Source organism: Ornithorhynchus anatinus, chromosome 2 (assembly GCF_004115215.2).
Source record: "Ornithorhynchus anatinus isolate Pmale09 chromosome 2, mOrnAna1.pri.v4, whole genome shotgun sequence".
Lineage (NCBI taxonomy): Eukaryota > Metazoa > Chordata > Mammalia > Monotremata > Ornithorhynchidae > Ornithorhynchus > Ornithorhynchus anatinus.
Window position 1 is genome coordinate 154395966 of NC_041729.1, and position 21271 is coordinate 154417236.

General features: G+C 42.0%; 1 protein-coding gene across 2 annotated transcripts in view; it reads right to left on the reverse strand.

Moving 5' to 3' along the window:
* The window catches only part of SCAF11 (SR-related CTD associated factor 11), an 81922-nt gene that overhangs the window by 14183 nt on the left and 46468 nt on the right, over positions 1–21271 (reverse strand). For both annotated transcript variants that reach the window (XM_029047937.2, XM_029047929.2), the window contains exons 4-9: positions 20439–20516; positions 17300–17397; positions 15805–15872; positions 3928–3986; positions 2806–2912; positions 1138–1239 (exon numbers count right to left, since the gene is read on the reverse strand). In XM_029047937.2, the coding sequence (XP_028903770.1) occupies positions 1138–1239; positions 2806–2912; positions 3928–3986; positions 15805–15872; positions 17300–17397; positions 20439–20516 (512 nt within the window). The remainder of the gene's footprint in view (positions 1–1137; positions 1240–2805; positions 2913–3927; positions 3987–15804; positions 15873–17299; positions 17398–20438; positions 20517–21271) is intronic.

The following is a 21271-nucleotide window of genomic DNA, read 5'->3' on the forward strand; positions in this document are numbered from 1 at the left end:
AAAGGTAAAGTATATGGATCATATTAATCTACCATTGTGGCAGAGCAGCAATATTGGCTCCCTTCAAGTGGACTCAGAAGTGCACTCTAATAGAACACTTCCAAGAGTAGTTTAAGCAAACATTTCTGGCTCAGGGAAAATGCAAGCAGTTTGCCCTCCATGGTAAAGACAGGGTCACACAATAGCACAATATCCCTCAGAAAGCTCTGTACCAGCAGCCCTAAGTGTGGATTTTCAGTCAAGCAAACTAGTTAATAAGGGGCCTCAAGAAATGGCTTTTGACACAGGTAACAGTAAACAGATTCTCGAGGCAATTTTTCAAGGATAACACAGTTATAGTACATATAGTATGAATTCAAACTCACTTCAAAGTCGTGCTTACTACCTGAGTTTTCTCTCTCTGCACATTCATTCATAACTCCCTTCCAAATAATTCACTTCTATTATGTTTGGAGACAAATGGAGTTTTTCTCTGTCCCAGCGGGGGACAAGCCACTAACACTGTAATCGACTCCTTTGAGCAAGTTCTCTCAGTCCTGAAGCCTTTCACATAGGACTGAAACTTGCCCAAGGTTCATTCATTTAACTGTATTTATTGAACATTTATGTGTGCTGAGTTCTGTACTAAGCGTTTGGCAAAGTACAATATGAAAACAGACCATACTCCCTGCCCACAAAAAGTTTACAGTCTAGAAGGGGAGACATTAATAGAAATAAATAAATGACAGATGTGTACATAAGGACGGTGGGGTTGGGAAGGGGGGATGAATAAAGGGAGCAAGTTAGGGTGACAGAAAGGAGTGGGAGAAAAAGAAGGGGGTGGGGGACGCCTTGGGACTCTACAGGCAACTCTAAAATCATCATCATCAGCTTGAACCACGTTGCCCAAGAAGACCCTGAACTATTAAAGGATTTTGAGAAATATACTTCCACAGCAAAAGGCTGGCCTTCATCAGAGAAGAAAAGGTAACTGTGATAGTTTCCGACTGCTACTTATTTTGGGCAAAATTCCACACATCTGAATATTCCTTCAGGAAAGTTTCAGCAACATTTGGGATCACAACCTATAATCTTATATTTCACCATACTTGTTGATTTACTGCATCAGTCTGTAAGAAAGTACAGTACTTTCTTTACCTTGTAATTCCAGGTAACGTATCAGAGGACCATGATAATTCCAACTCTTGTCTCTTCTGCCTAATCATTGCACTGATTTCATTGATTTCTGTAAATTCTTTGCTAAAAAAAAAAGAAATTTCACATATTTTATAAATGACTACCTTCAAAAAATTTTTTAAAATCCTGCCTTACGAACTAAGCACACAGATTTGGGTTTTTCAGTGTTCTCAATTTACACAAGAAAAAAGATATATCAATTTTGGGGCCAGGGAGGCATTTAAAAATAAATAAAACCACTTAAGGGTGGCTGATTGGCCCAGAATTGCATAAACCTTATTACTAGTATGAATTATATGATTATGGTCACTTTTCACTTTCAGCTTCCAAGAGGGCCCAATAAAGCCAAGTGGGAATATTTCCATAATGGAAGGGACAGAGCAACTGAGGAGAAGTGGTGGGGCAGGTCACATTAAAATCTATACAAAGCCATCCCCTCTCATAATTCACAGATATAGGAGGGCTCCCAACAAAAATTAGACATCACTGCACATAACAGTAACAGATGTCCTCCTCAAAACTTACTATGGTTAAGCACAAAGAAGAAAAACGGAAAATATTGTTTCAACAAATCCCTCGGAACCCTACCAGTCAGAAAATTTGTTTCACTGAAATTGGTTCAACCTATTTTAAGAATAAGCTTCAAAGCAAGCTTTAAACAATCTTTATAATGAAGAGTCAGTTACTGTGGCTTGAGTTATAGGACATATTTTCTTTTGAGAGTGGAATACTGAACCTCAATATTGTATGAATTTCCGTTAGTTATATGTAATTTTTGCCTTCAGTTCCTAATATTTTTAATAAACTACAAAAACCAAGAACTGAAGAAAATGTGTCTTTTCAAAGTACTTGAAAATTTCCATAAGAAACTCCAGCCGTATTTCATCTCAGTAATGTCCTGGTTTTTTTTAAATCAATTAATAGACTAGCCTTTTTCTACATTACTAAGAAAAGATTCTGAGCCCTGAAGAGGAGGGACTACTGCACCCAACCAAGAATGTCAATGTATAGTATTTGTGCTTCATAAGTAACTTTGTGGCAAGTTTAATTATAAGTGAAACTTTGATCTAGTGATGCCACAAAATTCAGGAAAATGCTTACCATAGAGACCAATCCCAAAGTTTCCACTGAACAGGGTACTTAAAGCTAGTGTGTTAATTTCATAAGCACTTCTTCTGGGTCTTTTTGAATCAGAAAAGGAGGCTAATGGGTCTTTTGCTCTCATCTTTTAAGAATATGTATGGCTCAACTGACAAAACTTTATTTAAGGTGGCAGCTCATAGGAAACCCTTGGGCCTGGAGGGAAGGGAAGCTTTGTGTTATTATCACTCTTGCCCCATTTCTAGTAGCCTAGTATATAATTCACCCACTTTTTCTTTCCTACTCTATGGAGCGCTTTCTTCCCAACAGAATGATCATTCAGTTTCAATGCAGGCACACATTATAGGAGTATAAATAAAAGTTTGCTACTTTCCTTCCCTCTCCCACTTCCATTTGCAGCATTGTCTATATATTTTATCTCACCAAAACGTTTTGACATATAAAATCTCTCCCCCTCCGTCCCCGTTCCCCACCCCCTTCCAGCCTGTTAAAGAATTAGGATAAAGAAGAGTATCGGCAAATACTAACCAGTTATTTCTATAGGTACAAAAGGATTCCCCAGTGTGGCTACTAGAAGAAAATATACTGGAAACATAATTTCTGAAGCAGTGATTAGAGCAGTTCTGTCTTCTAGGCTAGAGAAACGAGAAGTAAAAATTAAAATGGAGCCAAGTGAAATTCACTTACAATCTACAAAAAGCTGAATTGCAAAAACAAGGCTGCCTTCACCTTACAAACACAGATGATATTCAGCATCAGAGTAATTTCTCCTTGAAGAGAGACTGGAGATGGAAAAATCTTATGGAAGACAGTAGGACCCTTAGTAAATTAGCATAAATTGAGAAGCAGCATGGTCTAGTGGATAGAGCACAGGCCAAAGAGGCTCTAATCTCAGCTCTGCCACTTGTCTTCTGAGTGACCTTGGGAAAGTCACTTCAATGGGCCTCAGTTACCTCATCTGTAAAATGGGGAGTAAGACCGTCAGCCCCATGTGGGACAGAGACTATATCCAACCCAATTAGCTTGTATCTACCCCAGTGCTTAGTACAGTGCCTGTACATAGTAACTGCTTAGCAAATACCTTAAAAAGAAAGAGTATAAGCACCAAAATGTGAGTGTAAAATGACTACGTCTTTTCAGTTCAATTTGCTTAGTTTCCAGAGTTACGTTTATATACAGAGTTACTGTATATATTTTCATTACCCTATTTATTTTGTTATTGAAATGTACATCGCCTTGATTCTATTTAGTTGTCATTGTTTTTACAAGATGTTCTTCCCCTCGACTCTATTTATTGCCATTGTTCTTGTCTGTCCGTCTCCCCCAATTAGACTGTAAGCCCGTCAAATGGCAGGGACTGTCTCTATCTCTTGCCGACTTGTTCATTCCAAGCGCTTAGTACAGTGCTCTGCACATAGTAAGCGCTCAATAAATACTATTGAATGAATGAATGAATGAATGAACGTTTCTCCCACTGCCAAATTACAAAGGCATCACATATGTATCTCTGTATCTGTTCAATTATGAACTTGTCCCAATTCTTGCAAATTGTTACTGAATCCACATTTGCTTTCATACATCTGAGGGATTATCAAGTTCTTTGGGAAGATATAATTTCAGCAAAATATTTGTTTTAATTTTTGAACAAACCTCATTTATTTTCACTCCTGCACTTTTCTTTTTTTCTATTTCTTGATCTGAAGGACTCTCTGGATGAAAAAGAAATGACAGTTAGCATTTCCAAAATTTCAGAAATAAATCTAACAAAAAAAAAATAATGGCAATGTTTTAAATAGACAAAAATACAGAGATCTTGGCCTTCGGAAAAAGAACAGTTAACTTTCCACTTAGAACTCAAATGGCTAGAGAAAAATACATGGATAACAATCCAAAAGAAAATCATTATCACAATTTAATACTTGGAGAGAAAGTGTGAAACACATAGGGTGAGAACCTCTAGAGAGTCTAGCGAATGTTTAACAATTTAAAATCTCAAAGTCAAGAAGTGTCCCCAAGTGTCCTAACCTAAAGAGATGCTAAACTACGTATTTTTTTTTTAGGTCAGGTGGCTTCTCGTGATATTTTCCATGATCAGTAAGGCAAGTAAAACAACTTCTAAGGGGGAAAATCCTTGAGGTCCTGCATGAAAATACCCTGCTTAGCAGGAAGCAAGTTAAACACCTAATGAGCAGAGTAGTCAGAACGGTCCAGAATGGCTCAAGCCCTACTAACACACCTGTTGCTGGGTTGTTTTTTCTTCCAGATGTTAACTAAAAAGGGGTACTCACCATCAGCAGGAGTTGACCAGGGGCAGTTTCTTGATGGCCCAGCCAATGAGCTGGGGAGGGGAGCTGCGGGCATTACCAGCCCTTGGCTCCCATTAGTGACAAATTAATCACCGCAGGCTGGTACTCACTTCCGGTCAGTACCCCCCCTTTATAATTAACAGAAGGAAAAGGAGGAGTGCTGTTAAAAAGAGAACTCTATTGTTACAGCACTATTTGGGGTTGCACTGCTTATGACAACACTGAACCTGTCCCACCCTACTCTGGTTGGTACATGGATTTCTCTCAAGAATGCCAACCTGATTTCCAAGAGAGAATTTATACAGGACAACCAGGCCACCCTTCCTTCTTATCGCTGGTGAAACACAGGCGATCCCTGAAGGATCTTTGGTAGCCAACAGTCTCACCGCTGCTGTTCCAGGACATCGTCCCCCCGCCGGGAAGGTGGGAGTCCCTCATAACTGACAGCCCTTTCACTCAGGGTGGGTTCCCCTTCTAAAAAGGATATGTGCTTGGGAAAGTGGCTGGGATTCAACAGCCAGAACAATTCTTCTCCTCACCAACTACCTCAGAGCAGTCTACAGGGACTCTGTTCAACTGAAATGGACCTCAGCTTGATGTGGAAGGTTTATTCTTGTGAGGACATTTTGATATAAACGGTTATCCTTTTGGCTTGAGCTCTGCCTGATCTGGCTCTCCAGTCTTAGGCAAAAAAAATTGCTGCATGCCAGGCTGCTGTCTCCTGATACTGCTTTTAAGGATTTCATAAAATAAAACATTACTAAGCTGCATATCCTTGTGTTTCTTCAGCTGAACCAGCTTTCAGTCATTTCCTTGAGCTCACCAAACAGCAACTGCCTGCTCAGTCACTCCTTAAATAGGTCTTGACCAACAGAGAGAAGGCATAGCAAGGGTGTAATCAATGTTGGCGGACCAGCTGTCTTCCACGATTGAGGTAATTTATCTTTAATGCTCAGCACATCACGTACTGAATGCCGATGAATTGCTCTAGAAGCTGGATGTGATGTGTAACAAATTTACATCTCACAGCCATTCGAAAAATGAAAGATTAGCTTATTTCTGGAGCTTTCATTCAACTGTATTTACTGAGTGCTTACTGTGTACCAAGCACGGTACTAAATGCTTAACTTACTGCCACAATTATCTACTGGACCACCAAAAGGCAAACTGGTTTTCTTCGCTCCATTTTCCATTCTTTGCCAAGCAGCACTGTAGTGGGAAATGTGCCGCCCATATAGTAAAATCTGTTCCTAGCTTTCTGCTCTAATGACAGGTGAAAACCTATAGTCAAAGACTCTTCTCAGATAGATCAGCCGAGGTATCCACTCCTGGCTTACTGTCACTTCACAAAACTCAACTGACATTGCAATGTGATCTGGTATGTCTTCTTCCCTGGTGATTCCAGAGTGGTCTGCAACAAGGACTTCCGACAGTCCCCACGGATCTGCCTTAAGCTGTTCTCTCAATTACAGAGTCTCTGCAAAGGGTCAACTTTTTTTATACGTATCAAATGCCAATCACCTCTGATTCCTTGAGGGAGATATTAAAGTAACTGTGGGGAGAGGGCAAAAGTTGAACTACTGCTCCCTTGTCTGGAAATGTTTGATAAAAGCCTGGAAGAGCCAACAGAGCCGCCTGGGCAAGAGACGGAAAGTAGAAGTGTACTTGGAAAGGCAACTCCTCCACTGTGCACAAAATATAAGGCTGAATGTCATTATCACTTTCAACCAGGGCACCAATATTTTTTCAAAATATTTTGCCAAGTTGTTATATGTGACCTAATGGAAAGAGCACGGGTCTGGGAGTCAGAACAACTATGCTCTAATCCTGGCTTTGCCACTTGCCTGCTGGGTGACCTTGGGCAAAGTGCTTAATTTCTCTGGGCCTACTGCCTTATCTGCAAAAACAGGGAGTCGATACCTTTCTCCCTCCTACTCAGATAAGGAGTACCATGTGGGACAGAAACTGTGCCTGATCTCATTATCTTGTATCTGCCTTGGGGCTTTGGACAGTGTTTAGCACATAGTAAACATTTAACAAATGCCACAGTTATTATTTTGTACTCTAAGATGCCACTGATAATAACGATAATAATAATAATGTTGGTATTTATTAAGCGCTTACTATGTGCAGAGCACTGTTCTAAGCACTGGGGCAGATACAGGGTAATCAGGTTGCCCCACGTGAGGCTCACAGTCTTAATCCCCATTTGATAGATGAGGTAACTGAGGCACAAGGAAGTTAAGTGACTTACCCACAGTCACACAGCGGACAATTGGCAGACCTGGGATTCGAACCCATGACCTTTGACTCCCAAGCCAGTGTTCTTTCCATTGAGCCACGCTGCTTCTCTAATAATAAAATTCACCTCCAGCTTCATATGTGACTGATAAAACTACGCCCAAACAGCAAGCAGAAAGCAAGCACGGAAAGTCATCTGTCTTTAGGTTTGCTTATTTTTTTCTTCACCATCCATATCCTTCCATTGCCTTGGCCCGGGACAAAGGGCTCTAGATAAGTATTAGTATTATTATTGCATTTGTTCAGTGCTATGTGCCGTACCATTCTAAGCGCTAGTTAATCAGGAGGGATTAGTATTGTTCTCACACCCTTAGCCTTCTAGCTCGTGTGGACTAAAACGTGGAGCTGCCTCTGGGTTCATGCTGGGCTTGCAATTTCTCATCAGGCAAAGGAATCTACAACTGAGGGCTCTGAATTCACTTTTCTTATTTTTTTTATTTTTTTTTTAACACTCCATCATCTCCAACTAACACCTCCCTACTGGACCCCTCCTGTTTTTGCCAGTGTTTTTATACTGTGGAATAAAGTCCCTTATTAAACAATGGTGCACAAACAGAACAACGCTTGCTGCCCAGAGATGTTTCACTGCTACAGCCAACACCCAACTGCCCAGTGAAGTTTTCCAATGGCTGGTTCCAGTGACACTGTTGTGTCACTCAACAACGGCATGGAGAGCAGCATGGCGTAATGGACAGAGCATGGGCCTGGGAGTCAGAAAGTCATGGGTTCTAATTCCAGCTCCGCCCCTTGTCTGCTGTGTGACCTTAGGCAAGTCACTTCACTTCTCTATGCCTCAGCTACCTAACCTCTAAAATGGGGATTAAGACAGGGACCATTTCCAACTAGATTTGCTTGAATCTACCCCAGCACTTAGTATAGTGCCTGGCACTTGGTAAGTGCTTTATACAGTAATTATTATTAGTGTTATTTAAATCAATTGAGAACACAACAGGGTCTGCTGCTGCTGAGAAGGTACCCGAATTGTCTCACTCCACAAAAGTGTACACACCAACTAATTGTCTAGCAGGTCTGCTATTGAGGAACTACACCCTTACTCCAAGTCACTGCCTCCTAACATGGGCGCATGGTTACAAGGGAATTGGACAGGGGAGTGTGGTTAGCTCACCACTATGTAATCATTTATATTTGTTCAATGCTGTACTAAGCACTTGGGAGAGAATGCCACAAGAGTTGGTAGACACTGTTCCTGCCCACAGTGAGATTACGATCTATGGAAAAATAAAGTACCCTGCCCTAACGATGATGGGCTACTTCATGAGTTACTGGAGCAGCTTAAGATAGATCTAAAACTATCCTTTATCACGGATTTCTAAATTGCTCATCTTTCCCCTTAATCCCACTTCTCCTTCTCCTAACTTTCTTACCTTAGTCAATAACGCTACCATCTTCCCCATCCCAGAAGCACGTAACCTCGGGGTCCAATCAATCCATCAGTGGTATTTATTGAGCACTTGTGTGGAAGAGTACAATATAGGAGAATTAGCAGAAACTTTCCCTGCCCATAAGGATCTTACAGTCTAGTGTGATCCCCAATTTCTCACTCCTGCCAATCCTTCCAGTTCCTCCTACAAAATACCTCCCAGATCTGTCCCTTCCTCTGCCTGACGAATCAACCCCTTGATAGCACCTCAACTTCCAGCCTCTCCCCTCTCCGATCCATACCTCATGCCGTTGCATGGACCACCTTCTCAAACTGCCTCTCACTTCCCACATCTCTCCGCAGAATCTTACGATGGCTTTCGGTGTCTCTCTCCATCAAATGCTTCACAATTGGCTTCAAGGCTCTGCAATGACTGGCCCCACCATACTGATCTCTCTTCAACCCAACTCCCTTTCTCGGTTCCTACCAAGCCAGCCTTCTGTCTGTGCCTCGCTCCTGCCTCTCCCACTTCCATCACATCGTTCCTGCTGTTCCTACTGCTTGGAACTACCTCCCTCCCCAAATCCAAGGCGACAGCCCTCCTCCTCCAAGTCTTATGTGATTAGTTTCCCAACACACGCTTTATAAACCCATCAGCCAGCTTTAGCATTTATGAATTTGGATATACCCAGCCTCTGCACTCATGTATACATGTTTAATCAACTACTAATTTATAACATTCTAGTTTTATATAGTTTTATGATTGCCTCCTTTGTTAAGAGAGCGTACGCTCCTGTGGGCAGTGAATGTGTAACTTCTTTATTCTGTATTTTTCAAACACCTAGTACCAAGTGTATTGTACAATGTGGGCATTCAATAAATACTACTTTAGTACTGCCGTATGTTCGTACATGGAATAAACTGGAGGCTGAGTAGCCTAGTCTGTCCTAGAAATAACACATTTAGAAACATATAGACAGAAAAATATCTTGCGGAAGTTGCCAGAAACCAGGCAACGTATGAGTCATCTTAATAAAAAATGTTGTACTCTAGTATTTGTCTTGCACAATTTACTCAACAATACAGGTTCCATTTTCTAGTAATTCTCTCTATGGTTTATACATCGGACTGTTATCCTCAATTTTACAACTATATAAACACATGCCGTCATATGGTAAGATAAAGAAAAATCCATAGCACAGGTTGAACATGAAATATTTACACGGCACTAATTGAATAATTGTACTAAGCCAATCAAAACAGCATGCTCCCAAGACAAACTTAAGGAAAACATATCTGTTCCTGGGCAATGTGAATAAAGCTAATATTTACTCAATTAGATTTTAAATGCATGCAGGCTGTTTGCCTGAACCAAAATTTACACAAGACCCTCTTGGCTGGAAAGCCAATGAACAGGAGCAACCTGAGTCATCTTTTCTTTGGAATGCCAAGACCTAGCCACTTTTGCCTAAACACCATCGTCCAATTAATACATTGTCCATCTCCTGTCTCTTTCCTTACTTCCTCCATTTTCCAAGACAGCTACCTTGGGTAGGTGGCTTAGCCTGATGCGTCGGGGAAGGTAATACCAGACCATAAGACGAGAGATTTTAGAAGACATTATGTACTTGAATAAACTGTCTTCCGTAACGTAACTATGGTAGTTCTTTCAGACCACGTTCAGCCACTGCAGGAACTTCCAGCGGTAACAAGCATAAACACTCAGCACCTTAAGCAGTAGACAGTTACCTTACCTCCTTCATAAATCCCATGCAGGCTGGATTACTCTTATAGAAGAAATGCTCTTTGGAACATGTAATCAGTGCTTCACCAACACCCTCTTAAGAAGGTAATACAGCCTTATTTCACTTACCAATTACAACAGTTTCAACAGCAAGATAGCCCTGCAGAGGTCAAAACCTGCAGGCCAGCACAACCATCGCCCATCGGTTTAGACCCTCACCCAACCAGTCTCGGTCCCACAGCAAGATGGGGTAGAGCAGAACTCGCACAATGTTTTACGTGCCTCCTGCAGGCTGCTGACACACATTTCCAGAAACCTCATTTCTCACAGGTAAATAAGGCAGGCTGCTAAAACTCAAACAGTATATATTGGAGGTTAAATTCCACTGCAGTAAATGTTGCTTTGCATTAGGAAGTGAGTCAATAGGAAAGTTCTATGGGTTAATGCAAAACTTAGTTTTGTAAGTGTAATGCAAAATAAACACGATTAATGAATTTACCAGGCTGGTAAATGTACTAGACTGGCAAGGCAGTTGTCACCATTACACCTTGTTGGTGCATGACACTTTCTACTCAAAACTTCCAGTGCCTTTATCAGGTGTTTATTTATTTATTTATTAAATAATCAAAAAATACCTTCACACTGAGAATCACGCTAGGATCAAAGGTATCTCTAAAACAAATTGTACTACAGAACAGCAGCCAAGATTTTGTTTTGAAGGCAATGGAGTGGCAGTAAGAGAAGAAAGGTCTTTCAGAAAGTCTGAAATTTACCGATACTAAACATTTTGCATTTGGAGCAAGGATTTGGCCAAAGATACAAAACTAACTTTCCAGACCTGGTCAATATGAGCATGCCTAAAGAGAATTAAAACCAAACATACAAAAACATCCAAGAGAAAAACCTATTTGCAGGTTTGAAACAGCACTGGGGAGAAAATAGTGTAACTTATTAGAAATGCAGTTTTCTTAAGAAACACAACCCACTCTGGGACAGTAGGTTCAGGAAATAATGTAGGTAACTCTGTGATAAACTCCACCCTGATTAGCTTAATGCCTTTTGGACATCACTTCAAATATGTTTTTAATTAATTCTGAATCTTCAGATCAACATAATCTGGTAGCTTAATTGAGGCAGTGATTCACACTCTTTCAAAGTATGAATCACTGCCCAAACAACTAATTTTAAATTGGGAAATCATACTTTGATTCACTAGAAGGTTCACGTACTGGAGTTAACCTATGGCTGTGTACTCTAGTAAATTAGATGGGCAATAGAGTTTTTACAAAACATGATTTCCCAATTTTAAATTAGTTATTTAAGTTTAACAGTGGCTTGGGAATGTTTTAAAACATACTTGTGAACAGTCATGTAGCAGAACAAATCTTAAGTGAATTAAAGAGACAGACTAATATGATAATATAATAATAATGGTATTTGTTTAGCGCTTCCTATGTGCCAAGCACTGTTCTAAACATTGGGAGAGATACAAGGTTATCAGGTTGCCCCACTTGGGGTTCACAGTCTTAATCCCCATTTTACAGATGAGGTAACTGAGGCACAGATAAGTTAAGTGATTTGCCCAAAGTCGCAGAGCAGACAAGTAACGGAGCCAGGATTCGAACCCATGACCTCTGACTCCCAAGCCAATGCTCATTCCACTAAGCCACGCAGCTTCTCATAAATATAATATAAATTTAAATATAAAGATAGATAATATAAATGGGTTACATTGCTGGACAGTGGAATACAGTTGTGGACTGTGGATTATTATTAACAATAACAACCGCAACAACAGTGTTTGGTAAATGTTTATTAAGCGTCAGGCACTGTATTAAGTGCTGGGGTGGATACACACAAATCACATTGGACACAGTCCATGTCCCACATGGGGTTGGCAAGAGATAGACAAGATCAAAGTACAGTGAGTAGGTTGACCTTAGGGAAGCAGCGTGGCTCAGTGGAAAGAGCACGGGTTTTGGAGTCAGAGGTCATGGGTTCGAATCCCGGCTCTGCCACTTGTCAACTGTGTGACTGTGGGCAAGTCACTTAACTTTTCTGTGCCTCAGTTACCTCATCTGTAAAATGGGGATTAAGACTGTAAGCCCCACGTGGGACAACCTGATTCCCCTGTGGCTACCCCAGCGCTTAGAACAGTGCTCTGCACACAGTAAGCGCTTAAATACCAACATTATTATTAGGGAAGCTAAGTGTGCAGGGTGGGTTGTAGTAGGAGAGCAGCGAGGTGAAGTAGGAGCGGGCAAAGTGATAGAGTGTTTTAAAGCTAATGGTAAGGAGTTTCTGTTTTATGTGCAGGTGAGTGGGAGACCACTGTAGGTTCTTGAGTGGGGAAACGTACTGAATTTTGACGTATTTATATGCCTTCTATATTGAAAAAAACTTTAATGATAAGCTTTGGCAGACTGTCTATATTTCATTTGCATCTAAACTACATAAGTCTTAAGAGTAAAAGTAGATATTATGCGTTTGGGAAGAGGTACCTGGAAGAAGTATAAACTTCTTCATACTGTGGCTGGAAACAACTGAATGACAGAGTTGACAATATCTCTTTGATAAATTCTTGATAATACCTTGGACAAAGCTGTTCACTTAAGTGTATAGTAATGTGATTTAAAAAACAAAATGAACAAAAAAACCAACTCTAAAACTAGATGGAAGCCTAATTACCTGGACACCAGCCACAACATCTGAATTCCGTCCTCTGCCGCCCACCTCCTCATCGTCCCTCGGTCTTGCGTATCCCGCCGTCGACCCCTGGGCCACGTCCTCCCGCGGTCCTGGAATGCCCTCCCTCCTCACCTCCGACAATCTAATTCTCTTCCCCTCTTCAAATCCCTACTTAAAGCTCACCTCCTCCAAGAGGCCTTCCCAGACTGAGCTCCCCCCTTTTTCCCTCTGCTCCTTCTACCCCCCCTTCACCTCTCCACAGCTAAACCCTCTTCTCCCCCCTTTTCCTCTGCTCCTCCCCCTCTCCCGTCCCACCCCCTCAGCACTGTACTCATCCTCTCAACTGTATATATCTTCATCACCCTATTTATTTTGTTTAATGAGATGTACATCACCCTGATTCTATTTATTTGCCATTGTTATTATGAGATGTTCTTCCCCTTGACTCTATTTATTGCCATTGTTCTTGTCTGCCTGTCTCCCCCGATTAGACTGTAAGCCCGTCAAAGGGCAGGGACTGTCTCTATCTATTGCCGATCTGTACATTCCAAGCGCTTAGTACAGTGCTCTGCATATAGTAAGCACTCAATAAATACTATTGAATGAATGAATTCCTTTAATAGATTCAAGGCCATTGGGATTACCATCGCTCTCCCCCGCCCCGACCCCCCCCCCCCACCGCCACCAGCTGCCTCTTACTACTCTGTTCAAGTCTCAGTGCTCTGTCCAATTGGCTACCACACTGATCCAACCACTTAGTTCCTGCCTTGACTACTCCATCAGCCTCCTTGCTGATCTCCCTGCCTCCTGTCTCTACCCTCTTCAGTTCATACTTCACTCTGCTGCCCAGATCGTTTTTCTAAAAAAAAAAGTTCTAATCTCCCCACTCCTCAAAAACCTCCAAAGGTTGCCCATCCATCTCCACATCAAAGAGAAACTCCTTACCACTACTTTCAAAGCACAATCAGCTCTTCCCCTTACCTTACTTATTTCCAACTTCAACGCAATCTGCACAAGCACATGTCACTCCTCTACTACCAACCTCCTCGGTGGACCTCAATCTGATCTTTCTCACCACTGACCCCTTGCCTACGTCCTCCTTCTGGCCTTGTGTTCCCTCTCCGTTCATTTCATACAGACCACAACTCCCCCACCTTCAAAGTCCTATTAAAATCGTATCTTCTTTGAAAGGCCTTCCCTAAGTCCTCACGTTTCCTCTGAGTCACCTATGCACTTGGGTCTGTATCCCTTAATCACTTTGATTTTCACCCTACCCCCACAGTACATATGAACATATCCATCTGTAAATGATTTAACATCTGACTCCCCTTCTCCCCCAGTCGGAAAGTTCCTCATGGCAAAGATCATGACTACTGCACTATACTCTCCTAATTCTTAGTTCTGTACTTTACAGTTAAGTGCTCAATAAATACCACTGACTGATACCCCCAGGAAAATCACTTAAAAGAGCAAAAGAATGTGGGAATCCTTTCAAGCTAAGTCAGGTTAGTCTTTTCCGTCCCTCAAGAGGTTTCCCATTCCCATAAGAGGCAGCAAAGACATGATAATAATAACATTTGGGGTTTTTTAATGGTATATGTTAAGCCCTCACTATGTGTTAGGCAGTGTACTGAATGCTGGGGTAGATACAAGAAAATCAGGTCCCACATGGGGCTCACAGTTTAAGTAGCAGGGAAAACAGGTACTGAATCCCCATTTTGCAAGTGAGGGAACTGAGGAACAAAGAAGTTGAGTGATTTGCCCAAATTCAGAGAGCAGGTAAGTGGCGGAGCTGGGATTAGAACCCAGCCCTCTGACTCTTAGGCTTGTGCTCTTTCCACTAGGCCATGCTGCTTTTCTACGCTCCATCAACACTACGTTAGTACGCTATTACGTGAATTCACATATGTTGAGTAATTAAACTCTTATTTAGAAGTTTCCATATGGCAAAAATCTAAATTTTAAGGGAGATGTGTGCCATTCCGCAGGTAGAAGCTTCTTAAGAACCAACAGTTACAAGTTAACCTGATTAACATATCTACTCCAGCACTCAGACCAGTGCTTGGCCCAAAGTAAGCACTTAGCAAGTATTAATATAATTATTATCAACCCTGATGCCAAGGAACAGGTCCAAATTCATTCTAGAGTGTCAAAAGCCAGAGAGAAGCATGACTGTGTACGTACACATTCTGCGAAGATTCAGTGGAACAGCAGCAGAGCACAAGCAATGCCCATTCCCAGTTTTCAAATCTGCAGGAGATAATCCCTACCTACCTGATAGCTGGATTTTGTTCAAAAATGAGGCATGAAAATAATCATTATTTTAAGAAGTATGACATAGTTATGTCACATCTACACTTTGGCCTGTTGAGCAGCTGACAAAACCCTTTTCTTCCTCCAGCGTTTAGCCTATTCAAATTTCCTGAGAAGGCAATCATTAGATTGTAGACTTCTCTACTAGACTGGAAGCTCTTGGAGGGCAGGGATCATGTTTACCAACTCTATTCTATCATACCTTTCCAAACGCTTAGTAACAGTGCTCTGCACTGTCAGTGTTCAATAAAAACCACTGATAGATTAATAGAGAAGTTCAGACATATGTAAGTAATAGCATTTACTGAACAAGTAGTCAACGCAGGACTTACCAAAGTGCAATGGCCTCTGCTAAACACATGGGAAAAAAAAATCAATGCTTTCTTCCCACAAATAGCTTAAACATCCTCCAACAGGAGAAATAGGCAAATATCTGTATTCCACGCTGTGTGCTAGCTGGCTAAATGACAGCAGCAGGGATGCACTCTCGAAGCTTATTTTCATACTCTGTTCCCATCCCCAATCCTTCCCTCATACTTTTGGTTCAGAATGGGGAGCGGGGAGAACAGAGGAAACCGCAGAAATGGTGATTTCAAACAGTGAGTAGTTACCCCAGTATATTTTACCCCACCTATATCCAATGTTGGCCTACCTAAATTGCCTCTGGCAAGAAGTCCAGCACTTAGAACAGTGCTCGGCACATAGTAAGCGCTTAACAAATACCAACATTAAGTGTCACTTTTGAGCCCAGTTCTACGTACAGAAAGATCAAGGGGTAGGAAAAGGATACTTACTGTGTTTATTCTTTAAATCTTTATAAAATCTTGTAACTAATGGTTTTTTTCTTACATTTGCCTCTTGCCTGAAATACAGAGAGGGGAGAGTTGTGAGAAAATTGGAGTTCACCCATCAGCTAGTTTATATTAAAAAACAACAACGGGTCTTTCAAGTAATAATTTTTTTATTCAATACTGTTACTGCACCTACTTACCAATTTTGACAATACACCTGAAGTTACCCATAGACCTCAACTAGGCTACCTCGACCATGGGATTGGCATGGACACCATTAGCTTCAGTCTCACGGTTCTGTGGGGAGGAGGAGGAGCAGTTCCAGCATCATCCCTTGCAACTGGAAAGGGGTCACAGGTGGAGCTGAGATGCCAGCTTCACTTTTTGTTCCCAGCCCAGTCCCAGCACTTTGTCACTGGGCCCCACATACTCTCTCCACCCCTAGTCCATCCAGACAGCCACGGTACCTCCTGGGGAAGAGTCAGGAATGAGAGCTCTAGAGTTACTGTAGTGGCTTCTTGAACCCCTCAGGGCCATAGAGTTACTTTTTCCCTGTCCAGTTTGGGGTTACCTTATCCTCTATCCCCCCTGCCTCTATCCCTTTCCTGGCCCCTTAAAAGCTATACCCACAACCCGCATTCTAACACGGCCAAAATCTCACCCCCTCTGCTCAGCATGAAGCATTTAACCCTAATGAACGGGACAGGATGTGTCGCTTCCGTAGACCACAATTTTTAAAAACTAATCTGGACCTCTAAAGAACCTCTCACGTATATCTTCTAAAACCCCTGGAGGAGAAAAACAGTATTGTCACCAAATTGCCCATTAAGAAATACTTAGAGGGAAGCCTGAAGGAAATGGAATTAATAGGAACCAGAAGCTGTGACTTATAGTGTTCGCAATAACAGCTACACTAAAATGACCGCTTTAAACAATTTGTTTGGTAATGAATTGTCTGATTAATCAAAATTTAGACTGTGCCCTGGAAAAAAACACCTAGATTAAGGCATCATCAGTGAATTGTAAGCCGAATCTTCTAAAAGCAAGGCTACGAGCCAGTCTTTATTTCATCACTGATCATAACTTGTTTAAGCTTTATTTAAAAGGTTTGGATCTACATACCTGTACCTGTACCTGTACATCTACCTGTAAATATGATGCCCAAAATACCTGTGAAAAATCCACCTTACAAAAAAATTGGGTGACAATCATTTGGGGCCTTAACGACAAGATGGATCAGTGTCAGTAACCCTGCTTTTAGAGATTTTATAGTCGCTCCAAAGGTTAGCCTAATTGGTTACTGTCAAAAATTCTTGTGCCTTCTGGCTTACCAGCTGGATAAGGGTTCCACTCCCCCTCTCACGTTATAGCTAATCCTCCTTTTTGTACTGAGTTCTTTGAAAAGTCAAACCACCTCTAACTCGAAGTATTATTGGCAGGGATCTTTCTTCCTCAGGGGATTGTTTTGGCATTTATTTACTTCTTTTGGGTCACTCACCTCATACAACTTTTTGTATTTACATTATAGCACTCCTTTCTAAAGGAAGATTTATTTTTCTTATCCTCTGTTGCTCTTGGTTGTCTCTTTACGTGAATCTGTATGAAAAAACAAAGCAATCATGGAGTGAAACTGCCTTCAAATGTAACAACCTTCAATTACAAACAGTGCAAGCTCAGTCATTTCTAAGTTTTTAAAACACTGCCTCTATTTCCAAAGGTGTTCGGCTAAGGAAGATAGGCTGTTCTTTCACATGGGCATGTCAAATACTTGTGTGATAAAGCGAAATATCGGCAGAATACGAATCCTAAGTTACCACTCTGTGAGATGGAAACCACATGAGATGCTTAATTTACAGCTACTGCTTGGAGATGGTAAATTTGTGGACAGAGAGTGCTTTGTAGAGACCATAGCATCCTGGACTGGTCTTGAACTTCATACACAAGCTAATATTCCGACATGGTGATACGCTATTTGCTGGCAAGGAACCTATGGTCAAAACAAATTCAATGCAGAAAAATGCCTCATTTATTTGGGCTCTGACCTAAATTTTTACTTCTTCACCTGACAGTTTTAAGCCCTACCAAATTTCTTTCCAGCTCTAGAACTAGACTAATTTCAAAGTCTAGAATGAGCCACATATGTTGCCATTATTCTTAAAATACAGCTGACACCTTCACATACTGAAAGTAGAATTTCCTCCCCATTTTCCAGAGCCCCGCTACTCAAAAATGTCAAAACTATTCTAAAATCCTGGATTGTCCAGTCTTTCCCAGGATCTGAGATAAGGAATCTTTTCAAGGTAGGTGCAATCAAAACCATAATTAACCATTCTCAAAGCTGACTCGGTTCCACCCAAACCATTTGGGTTCAAATCCAGGCTGGCCTAGTCAAACGTCTACACTGGCCCTACAACCCCTCGCTTAATTCTGGAACTGCCCATCCCCAGGTCAAAGACTGATAGTCATCACACTCAGGAATCCGGGTCATTATTCATTCATTCAATAGTATTTATTGAGTGCTTACTATGTGCAGAGCACTGTACTAAGCGCTTGGAATGTACAAATCGGTAACAGATAGAGACAGTCCTTGTCCTTTGACGGGCTTACATTATGGTAGACCTTGGTCCACACTGTGTGTTGTTCTTCCCCCACCCTTGTTTCAAAGGGAGCTGGGAAGCTCACAAGCTAAATGGAGCAAAGACATGAGCTTCCCAGGTCCCTTTAGTTTGAGATCTGCCAGTCAAGGGACCTGGATTCTAATTTTGGCTTTGCTACCTGCCTGCTGTGAGACCCTGGGCATAGTTAACTGCTCTGTACCTCAGTTTCCTCACCTATAAAAGATGGAATGTCTGCTCTCACTCTTTCTTAGATTGGGAGCGTCATGTGGAGCGGGCAACTGTGTCCAACTTGATTATCCTCTATCTGCCCCAGGGTTTATTCATTCAATAGTATTTATTGAGCGCTTACTATGTGCAGAGCACTGTACCAAGCGCTTGGAATGTACAATTCGGCACCAGATAGAGACAATCCCTGCCCACTGACGGGCTTACAGTCTAATCGGGGGAGACAGACAGACAAAAACAAGACAACTTAATCGCAATAAATAGAATCAAGGGGATGTACACTTCATTAACAAAATAAATAGGGTAATAAAAATATATACAAATGAACACAGTGCTGAGGGGAAGGGAAGGGAGAGGGGAAGGAGCAGAGGGAAAGGGGGAAAGGGGGCTTAGGGGAGGTGGAGAGAGGCAGCAGAAGGAACAGAGGGAAAAGGGGAAGCTCAATCTGGGAAGGCCTCTTGGAGGAGGTGAGCTCTCAATAGGGCTTTGAAGAAGGGAAGAGAGTTAGTTTGGCAGAGGTGAGGAGGGAGGGCATTCCAGGTCAGTGGGAGGACGTGGGCCAAGGGTCGACAGCGAGATAGGCGAGAACGGAGGACGGTGAGGAGGTGAGCGGCAGAGAAGAGGAGCGTGCGGGGTGGGCAGTAGAAAGAGAGAAGGGAGGAGAGGTAGGAGGGGGCAAGATGATAGAGAGCCTTGAAGCCCAGAGTGAGAAGTTTCTGCTTCGTGCGGAGATTGATAGGTAACCACTGGAGGTTTTTAAGGAGGGGAGTGACATGCCCAGAGCGTTTCTGCAGGAAGATGATCCGGGCAGCAGAATGAAGAATAGACTGGAGCGGGGAGAGACAGGAGGAAAGGAGATCAGAGAGAACGCTGACACAATAATCCAGCCGGGATATTATGAGAGCTTGTACCAGTAAAATAGCCGTTTGGATGGAGAAGAAAGGGTGGATCTTGGCGATATTGTAAAGGTGAGACCAGCAGGCTTTGGTGACGGAGTGGATGTGTGGGGTGAATGAGAGAGCTGAGTCAAGGATGACACAGTGCTTGCCACAGAGCAAGGATTTAAATGTCATTATTATCATCATCATTACTATTACAGAGGATGCAAAATCACTCCTGAGGTAATGCACTATTGGCTGAAAATAGGGCAGAGAGATCCAAAATGTTGTAGACTGCTTTTTAAAGTCCTGGGGTCATAATTTTAAATACCAATACCACCTTTCAGGGTCACACCTGGAGAGTTTCCATTACTCTATCAGTCTTAAGTGTCAGCGGTTGGGGAGAGAGTCAAGCAGAGGCATATCCATTCCACTCCTACCTTGGGTGGTAGCTAGCAAGTGGAAGGAATCTGCTACTAGTTAAAACTCACTTGTGCTGGGCAGCAGTAGCATGGGAGAGAGTCAAAGGCGGAGACTCTAGTATACCGCGTGGAACGAGGCAATGATAAACCACCTCCATTTTCTTATCAAGAAAACTCTACAGATACAGTACCAGAACGACTGCAGATGGAGATGGGGTGTTCTGGGAGAGATGTGTCCATGGTGTCGCTATGGGTCGGAGACAACTCGACAACATAAGACAAGACCACCTGAAGAGTGGAGTCAAGCTTTCCTTTTGTACCAAACAGCCACATGTAATTCCAGCATTGTACTGATGAAGGTTCCCAAATTTGAATAGTTATTAAATTCATTTAAACACAAATTCCAAGAATAAAATGCTGAGCTAAATGTTACCTTCTTTCAAACCAACATCATATACTATGTTTTGCTTAAGGAAAATGTCTTTCTGGCTTACCTTAATGCAGCCTCCTGGTGTAGTGAGTTTATATACCACTTGAAAAGGTTTGCGGTCAACCGGACAAGAAGACAGAGTCTAAAAAAAAGATTTTTAGTCTATTATAACTTGCAAGCTGATATAAACTTCACATCCTTAAAATTCACCCTTTCCTCTCCATCCTAACACCACTATGTTGATCCAAGCATTTATTCTATATCGCTTTGACTACTGCATCTGTCTCCTCACTGAGATCCCTCCCTCCTGCCTCTCCCCACTGCAACCATGCTCACTTTCTTACCCAGAAATTGTTTCTAGAAAGAATCTCCCCACTCCTCAAGAACCTCCAGTGATTGCCCATCCACCACCACATCAAACAGACACTCCTTGTCTTCAGTTTTAAAACACTCAAATCAGCTCGTCCCCATCTTACCTCGCTGATCTCCGATGCAGCTCAGCCTGCACACTTTGCTCCGCTAGCAGTGGCTTGCTCACTGTGTCCCGATCTCGTCTATCTCGCCGCTGACCCCTTTCCCACATCCTCTCTCTGGCCTGTGACTCACTCCCCCACCATACTGGCCAGACCACCACTCTCCACCACCTTCAAAGCCTTATTAAAGTCACATCTCCTCCTAGAGGTCTTCTTTGATTAAGTCGTCTTCTCCCCAGCTTTCTCCTTTGTCACCTATGCACTTTGATCTGTATTTGGTATTCACTCTAACCTCAGCCTCACAGAACTTATGTGCGTATCTATAAATTATATATTATAAATTACGCATTTAAATTAATGTCTGTAGACTGTAAGCTATTTGTGGGCAGGGAACTTGTCCACCAACTCTGCGGTACTTTACTCT